Consider the following 9,496-nt stretch of genomic DNA (forward strand, 5'->3'; position numbering starts at 1 on the left):
GTGTTTTATATATATAATGTCAGTATCACCTGCTGTACAGTATATACTTGTGCTTGATGCCAGGCTAAGCCTTGGTCTCAGTAGGATATAAGACTGCTGCACACCGGTACTGTCATTCTGTAGGCAGCATGTCGGAGGGTGTAATTATGGAAAGAACTGATTACATAGGAAATAATGATGTCTGGGCAGGATTTACAACAGAACTAACAGAGGTCATAGGACGTAGTGATCAGGGGAGAGCAGATTAGGGCTCAGGGTAAGTGATCTACAGAGTAAACGCAATAGATCTAAGTACAGAACAATCATATCAGGAACAAGATCCATTTTGCTGATCCAGTCACACGGTGGTAAAGCAGATCACAGAGTGTTCTATAAATATCATGTAAGTGGGGGCTGGGGGATAAACATTGTGTCTTCTAGCTAACTGCAAGTGGTGTCATTGTTCATAGCCTGCTATAGTAATGTATTCATAGCCTGCTGTAGTAATGTATTCATAGCCTGCTATAGTAATGTATTCATAGCCTGCTATAGTAATGTATTCATAGCCTGCTGTAGTAATGTATTCATAGCCTGCTATAGTAATGTATTCATAGCCTGCTATAGTAATGTATTCATAGCCTGCTATAGTAATGTATTCATAGCCTGCTATAGTAATGTGTTCATAGCCTGCTATAGGAAAGTGTACATAGCCTGCAATAGTAATGTGTTCATAGCCTGCTATAGTAAAGTGTACATAGCCTGCTATAGTAAAGTGTACATAAAGTGTAAAGTGTAAAGTGTACATAGCCTGCTATAGTAAAGTGTACATAGCCTGCTATAGGAAAGTATTCATAGCCTGCTATAGGAAAGTGTACATAGGCCCTGATTCAGAGCCGGACGCTCTGACCAGAGCGCTCGCTCTGAATCAGGGCCCACCTCCATAACTATGGAGCGTCCTCCTGGACGCTCGTATAGCTGTGGGTCACCACCCACAGCATATACGAGCGTGCAGGATGATGGTCGCGATGGTCTTGACCATCGCGACCATCGCCACTGCGAGCCGAAGCCTGCGGTTGAGTTTCTCAACCGCAAGGCCCGGAGTGATTTTGGCTCTATCAGAGCCAAAATCACTCCTACTGACATCACTAGTGATGTCAGTGGGGCCGGCTTCAGACGGTAGGCGTTCCCTTGGGAACGCCTCCGTCTGGCAGGCACGCCCCCGGCATGCCCACCAAAGGGGGCGTGCTGTCAATCAACATCGACAGCACGCCCCCTTTGATCAGACACAACGAGCGAAGGAAAGTCCTTCGCTCGTCGCGTCTCGCGCATGCGCACGACGGAGCCCCCTCCGTCGTGCGCATGCGCAGTGCACACCATCGACCCACTTGCGAGCGGACAGCCGCTCGCGAGTGGGTCTGAATCAGGCCCATAGCCTGCTATAGGAAAGTGTACATAGCCTGCTATAGGAAAGTGTACATAGCCTGCTATAGTAAAGTATTCATAGCCTGCTATAGTAAATTGTACATAGCCTGCTATAGTAAAGTGTTCATAGCCTGCTATAGTAAACTGTACATAGCCTGTTATAGTAAAGTATCCATAGCCTGCTATAGTAATGTATTCATAGCCTGCTATAGTAAAGTGTACATAGCCTGCTATAGTAAAGTGTTCATAGCCTGCTATAGGAAAGTGTTCATAGCCTGCAATAGTAAAGTGTTCATAGCCTGCTATAGTAAAGTGTTCATAGCCTGCTATAGTAAAATATTCATAGCCTACTATAGTAAAGTGTTCATAGCCCGCTACAGTAAAGTATTCATAGCCTGCTATAGTAAAGTATTCATTCACTACAGCCTGCTATAGTAAAGTATTCATAGCCTGCTATAGTAAAGTGTTCATAGCCTGCAATAGTAAAGTGTTCATAGCCTGCTATAGTAAAGTGTTCATAGCCTGCTATAGTAAAATATTCATAGCCTACTATAGTAAAGTGTTCATAGCCCGCTACAGTAAAGTATTCATAGCCTGCTATAGTAAAGTATTCATTCACTACAGCCTGCTATAGTAAAGTATTCATAGCCTGCTATAGTAATGTGTTCATAGCCTGCTATAGGAAAGTGTACATAGCCTGCTATAGTAATGTGTTCATAGCCTGCTATAGTAAAGTGTACATAGCCTGCTATAGTAAAGTGTACATAAAGTGTAAAGTGTAAAGTGTACATAGCCTGCTATAGTAAAGTGTACATAGCCTGCTATAGGAAAGTATTCATAGCCTGCTATAGGAAAGTGTACATAGGCCCTGATTCAGAGCCGGACGCTCTGACCAGAGCGCTCGCTCTGAATCAGGGCCCACCTCCATAACTATGGAGCGTCCTCCTGGACGCTCGTATAGCTGTGGGTCACCACCCACAGCATATACGAGCGTGCAGGATGATGGTCGCGATGGTCTTGACCATCGCGACCATCGCCACTGCGAGCCGAAGCCTGCGGTTGAGTTTCTCAACCGCAAGGCCCGGAGTGATTTTGGCTCTATCAGAGCCAAAATCACTCCTACTGACATCACTAGTGATGTCAGTGGGGCCGGCTTCAGACGGTAGGCGTTCCCTTGGGAACGCCTCCGTCTGGCAGGCACGCCCCCGGCATGCCCACCAAAGGGGGCGTGCTGTCAATCAACATCGACAGCACGCCCCCTTTGATCAGACACAACGAGCGAAGGAAAGTCCTTCGCTCGTCACGTCTCGCGCATGCGCACGACGGAGCCCCCTCCGTCGTGCGCATGCGCAGTGCACACCATCGACCCACTTGCGAGCGGACAGCCGCTCGCGAGTGGGTCTGAATCAGGCCCATAGCCTGCTATAGGAAAGTGTACATAGCCTGCTATAGGAAAGTGTACATAGCCTGCTATAGTAAAGTATTCATAGCCTGCTATAGTAAATTGTACATAGCCTGCTATAGTAAAGTGTTCATAGCCTGCTATAGTAAACTGTACATAGCCTGTTATAGTAAAGTATCCATAGCCTGCTATAGTAATGTATTCATAGCCTGCTATAGTAAAGTGTACATAGCCTGCTATAGTAAAGTGTTCATAGCCTGCTATAGTAAAGTGTTCATAGCCTGCAATAGTAAAGTGTTCATAGCCTGCTATAGTAAAGTGTTCATAACCTGCTATAGTAAAATATTCATAGCCTACTATAGTAAAGTGTTCATAGCCCGCTACAGTAAAGTATTCATAGCCTGCTATAGTAAAGTATTCATTCACTACAGCCTGCTATAGTAAAGTATTCATAGCCTGCTATAGTAAAGTGTTCATAGCCTGCTATAGTAAAGTGTTCATAGCCCGCTACAGTAAAGTATTCATAGCCCGCTATAGTAAAGTATTTATAGCCTGCTACAGTAAAGTGTTCATAGCTTGCTATAGTAAAATATTCATAGCCTGCTATAGTAAAGTATTCATAGCCTGCTACAGTAAAGTGTTCATAGCTTGCTATAGTAAAATTTTCATAGCCTGCTATAGTAAAGTGTTCATAGCCCGCTATAGTAAAGTATTCATAGCCTGCTATAGTAAAGTATTCATAGCCTGCTACAGTAAAGTGTTCATAGCTTGCTATAGTAAAATATTCATAGCCTGCTATAGTAAAGTGTTCATAGCCCGCTATAGTAAAGTATTCATAGCCTGCTATAGTAAAGTGTTCATAGCCCGCTATAGTAAAGTATTCATAGCCTGCTATTAGTGGCGGGCTGGGTCGGGGGGCAGGGTGCCATGTGCCCCACGGGCCGCAGCGTCATGCGGGCCGCGGTGCAGTCTGTGTCACTGTGACACAGACTGCACCGCGTGTGTAGCGCTGACCGGACGGAGTTCGGTCAGCGCTACACAGCACAAACACACAGCCGACGAAGCCGGCAGCTGTGTTTTTGCTTTAGCAGCTGATGAGAGTCAGACAGACTCTCATCGGCTGCTGCTCCCACTGCCAGAGCCGGACATCTTCCGGCTCCCGCAGTGGGTAATGGGAGTGACGCGTCACATGACGCGTCACTCCCATAATGCAAAGCGGCGGACAGAGGAGCTGATCTCGGCGGCAGGACCAGGAGCAGGAGCGGGTGTCAGGTAAGTGTGTGGTTTTTTAAAAAAATTTTATTATGTCTCTGCTGCGGGGGGGGGGGACTGGGACTACTGGGAGCACTACAAGGGGGGGACTACTGGGAGCACTACAGGGGGGGAATACTACTGGGGGCACTACAAGGGGGGGACTCCTGGGAGCACTACAAGGGGGAGGGACTACTGGGAGCACTACAGGGGGGGAATACTACTGGGGGCACTACAAGGGGGGGACTCCTGGGAGCACTATAAGGGGGGGGACTACTGGGAGCACTACAGGGGGGGGGGAATACTACTGGGGGCACTACAAAGGGGGGACTACTGGGGGCACTACAAAGGGGGGGGACTATTGGGAGCACTACAGGGGGGAATACTACTGGGGGCACTACAAGGGGGGACTACTGGGAGCACTACAGGGGGGGAATACTACTGGGGGCACTACAAGGGGGGGAATACTACTACTGGGGGCACTACAAGGGGGGGAATACTACTACTGGGGGCACTACAAGGGGGGACTACTACTGGGGGCACTACAAGGGAGGGGGACTACTACTAGGGGCACTACAAGGGGAGGGGACTACTACTAGGGGCACTACATAGGGGGGAGGGGACTACCACTGGGGGCACTGCATCGAGGGACCACTGCTGGGGGCTCTATATAAAGGGCAATAGTGGGGGTACTGCATAGGGGGAACTATTTAAGGGGCCACTATTTAAGGGGCACTGCATAAGGGTTACCACTACTGGGGGCACTATATAAGGGGCTTACTACTGGGGGCACAAGGGGCACTGCATAGGGGGGACCACTACTGGGGGCACTACTCGAGGCCTGCATAAGGGTGTCCTCCTGTGGCACAGGGTGGCACTGCATATGGGCACTACGACAGGGGGCTGCCCCTAATCTTTATTTTTACCTTACATTAATCCCATATGGACCCGCCTCCTCCCTAGAACACTTGAGGGGGGGGGGCGCCGTAGCACGCACGTTCTTTCGGGCACCCTGGCTACATGCTACTCCTCTGCCAGGGCCGCCTGCATGCATTTGCCCCCCAGGCTAAAAGTTGCCGGCCAGCACCTGCCTGCTATAGTAAAGTATTCATAGCCTGCTATAGTAAAGTATGATAATATTTTACTGATCCAATTGATTAAAGGTTCAATTCATCAAACATCTATCCCACCAATATTTTTTTGGGTGAGATACTGACCAACAGTCATAAACAGTCATTTACAGCATTGCTGATTAGTCGGGACCTTTCTTAGCTTACGTGACCCAACATTGCCCAGTCACAAACGCGGGTATTGCGCCTAGAGCCCGGTCCCGGCTATAGCACAGGAGAGCACCCGTTATCACTGGTGATACCTGGCGATGGCCATTGCATCCTACGAGCATATGTAAATAGGGAGAATATCTAAAACCTGGTGACAACAGCCAATATTGCCAGATTTAGGGTCCTCCTCCATTTGATTAAATAGGCCCCTAATAAGTCACCAACTAAGGGACTGATTCAGAGATGGGCGCTAAAGGCACAGCATCGGCTCATGCGTGAACATCGGACGTCTGCATAACACGAAGGTTGTGCAGGATGTCCAGTGAAATAAAACTATAGGGAGCCAGTGATGCTACTACACATTACTGCAGACACGCCACCATTTTCTGGAAACGCTGCCCATCATGGACCCCAAACGTCAGCATCATGTCAACCATGCAGCGGTTTTTGGGGTACTGCAAGCAATCTGCAAACATGGGAGATGTATGTACATTTGATATTTACGCACATCTCCGAATTAGGCCCTAAGCCAGCAATTAAGGGCAATAACTTACACCACAGCGGTAGGCTGTAATGCCATATAAGAGATATAATATGATAAATAATGAAGCTCATGATTGCATGCATATGAACTATTCCACCCAGGCATGGAACAGCAGGGCTATAATATGTATAACTGATTTATATTTCAACTAGTTTTGGAAATACATGAACACCAGTCTTTACCACCCCAGTGCAGGTTAGTAGCAAGGGTTGGGGGAATGGGCACAGTCAGATGGATGCCCCACACACTGGGTGCCATGCCTAGTTAGGTCCCATCTGCTATGGACACAAACCCCTCTGCCATCATTAAGTGATGATTAATACAACAGCCTCAACATAATGAATTGCGTAACACAGTCACGGTGGTGAATACAAAGACAAATTTTTGAATATTCTAAACACGACGGACAGCAAATTCCTTTTACGTCTTTGCTACAAGAAATTCAATTGCATTGCACATAACGGTACAGTACAACGTTGTGCATTATATTAATATGTTGCTTTAGTGAATTCTAATGTAGTCGATGTAAATGTGTGGTTGGATTTATATCTCACTACACATTACTACCGCGCAGCTCCTTTGTACGTTTTCAAAAAGTTTCCTAAATATTTGTCTCTTCTCTTGGCGCAGTGGAAGAACATTTTGAGAATTTTCTGAGTTAAAGTCTAACTTTAGCCACATCTACAGCACAAAGCCAATGACCCCCAAGAGCCTCTTAATACATTTAGGCGGGTTTACAAGACAACTTGCAAATCAGTTACGTTACAGCTACTACTGCGTGATCTTTAAAAGAAGAAACAAAAACATGTCTACAGCAAATTACGATGACCACGGACGTATATAGTTGTACATTAAGAAAATAAGAAACTATTAGTAGTTTGACATCGGCAATCTTATGTAGGAGTGCTGCATACTCACTGCTCCTCCACCAGCTGCCTCTGATACTCCTCGTACTCCTCTCGGGTCATCCCCTGAGCTGCAGCCGGGTCGGATCCATCTCCACCTTCCTGCTTCTCTTCACTCGATTCCCCGAAACCAAAACTCTTCAAACGACTGCTCACCATTCCCTTAAGCAAGAAGGCCATGTCACCATCTACCCACACATAAAACACTAGCAAAAAATGTAAAATTAAAGGACCATCAAGAACAAAAAGTCAGCCTGGGGAAAATGCCTGCAGCCCTATCAGCTTGTCAAGGGCAAACTGTTACCGGAGACTATATGCCAAAAATGGTTTGTCAGCCATAATCTGGATTAGCGGGGTGAACGGCCCTGTATACCGAGGCAGATGGTTCAGATTACTTCAAAAATCATTAGATGCAGCTGCCTACTTTCCATAATAATACCTTAAGCTAATTTCCCAGTCAATGTCCCTATTGCAGAACAAGACTTCTTCCGTATTATAAATTAAGATGTAACTGACTAATGATCCCCAACGAACACTTCTCATAAGAAGTTGATTTTAGGTGATATCTTACCTGCTGGTGGGCTTCTGTTTAATAAGATCCGGGCTGCTTGTCATATATATTTTAAACTGTGGATGGTAGATTAATTGCTTTGAGTTTATCCCTGGTATATTGCACAGTACAGTATGCTGATTGAATGGATGGTTTATCATTATCATACTAGAGTGTTTTTTTTTGTTTTTTTTTTAGTAAATATCACCATAACAAAGCTGTTTGCGCCACTGTGATCTAACTTAACTCTGCTTTACCTGTGAATGTGGTTAGTCACGGTTGACCAGCAGTGGGTGCCTGTGTCTCATGGGGGAATATTTGCTAGTAAGAGGTGGCCTGTCCAGGATTGTTATTGTATTAGTCACTTTCTTGCCTAAAAAAAACTGTCTGCAGCTAGTTGCGCCAGACTGGCGGTCCTTTGTGTTATATATAATGCCTGCTGAGCTGCAAAGCGCCGTCGTCCTCCCAGGAGCCAGGCAAGACAATTGTTTATTTTTTTTTCATTTTGGGAAAAGACTGTGTGTTGTGGTGCACCAAGATGGAGTATACGATTAAGACCTTGCGGTAGGCTGCAGCGCCCAGCAGGAGACCACCAGGGTGCAGCGATTGGCCATCGGGGGTGGGATGGGGGAACCTGTGAGAAGAGCACTGAGATCACTTTAAAAGAGGTGGAAGTGTCTCCATGGGAGTCACGGCCAACTCGAGCTCTATACCACCCTGTCATTTTCTACAAAAGGCGAGAGAGTGAGGAGTATCTTATATCATCTGCGAGATCAGCCTAGAGAGAAGCCTGGTGTAAAGATCTATGCGAGGCCTTTTGGCACAGATACTTTCTGAAGAGAAAAGAGAGGGGTATTTTGACTTGAGCTTTGTGAATGCTCTGGGCTATGGCAATTCTAAAATGAAAACCTTGATTTGTTTGCGAGAAAGCCTGCACTACTGGGTGCCTCAAGTGTATCTACTTGCCAGATATTCTCACTGGACCAGAGTAAAGGGCCACCATGTACTGATAGCAGAGATCCCTGCCTCCTGATCTGCTCAAAGGATGAGCCATAAAAAGACCCTAAAAGAGCAGGCCAGCCCTTGGAGAAGGAGGGGAGGAATATATGACAGCCGAGGAAGGAACTGTTGAGCATGACACAGTACTCCCTACTGCCACAATAGGACAAGAGTGCTGGACGATTAAATGGTCTTTTAAACAGAGAGACTGTTGGCTCTGGACCTGTAGGCTGGCCAGCCAAACCAGAAAGGAAGGTCCTCACCTGATAAAGGGCTTGGCAATCTCATGATTAAGTGTTCCAGATGTCAGCTAATTGTCAGTGACTGATGAACCCATGCAACGGTACGCTGCTTATGTAAATAGCAGATGGTTTCTTTATTTGGCTAGATAGTCTGTACTATACTGCAACTGGCTAAGTTGGACAAACAAATGTGTACCATTACTTTTTTTTCCCCATACAGCAGATTTTCCCAATCACAGTCCTCAAGGCTGCCAAACAGGTCAGGTTTTAGAGACATCCATGGTTGAGCACAGGTGATTTAATTAGTACCTCAGGCAATTTGATTTAACCACCTGTGCTTAACCATGGATATCTCTAAAACCTGACCTGTTGGGGAGCCTTGAGGACAGTTGGGAACCTCTACCATACACTCTTTACGACATCTTCTGAAGCTTTCCTCAAGGAACTTAGGGGGCGAATCAGACCCGGACGCTAAGCTGCGCTCTCTCGCAGCCAAAAGGGTCCGGGTATGCAAATTCCGCGAACGCACTGACTGGTGTAAGGACGCCCTCTATGTCTTAGAGAGCGACGGCAGAGCGAACGCCGGTCTAAAGACGCCCACTTTTCTTTCTTAACAAACGTCATCTCCAGGAAGTGTATGATTATTCAGAACCATCGAGAGCCATCGGAGCAGCACGCAGCGCTTGAGGTAGACCCTTCCCCACCGCAAGTACTGCGATTACTGCAGGCTGAAATACATCCAAGTGACGGGTACAATGACGCTTCCATGCTTATTATGCACACCCATAAAACTCAGTTTTGGCGCCCAGACACGCCTGCGTTCGCAGCACCACTTCCCCGTTCACAAGCACCTTCTCGTTACCACCCACAAATGGCGCTGTCACTCAAAGTAGTGTCCATTCTATGTACCACGAGCACACAA

At 46.7% G+C, this 9,496-nt stretch overlaps 1 protein-coding gene across 1 annotated transcript in view; it reads right to left on the bottom strand.

Moving 5' to 3' along the window:
• CPLX4 (complexin 4) overlaps positions 1-7,063 on the bottom strand; it is a 42,399-nt gene extending 35,336 nt beyond the window's left edge. The window contains exon 1 of the mRNA XM_088476534.1: positions 6,797-7,063. Coding sequence (XP_088332660.1) covers positions 6,797-6,963 — 167 coding nt within the window. The 5' untranslated portion in view covers positions 6,964-7,063. The remainder of the gene's footprint in view (positions 1-6,796) is intronic.
• Between the last annotated feature and the right edge of the window lie 2,433 nt (positions 7,064-9,496).

This window comes from Taudactylus pleione, unplaced genomic scaffold (assembly GCF_031769625.1).
Source record: "Taudactylus pleione unplaced genomic scaffold, aTauple2 ptg000189l, whole genome shotgun sequence".
Taxonomy (NCBI): Eukaryota; Metazoa; Chordata; class Amphibia; order Anura; family Myobatrachidae; genus Taudactylus; species Taudactylus pleione.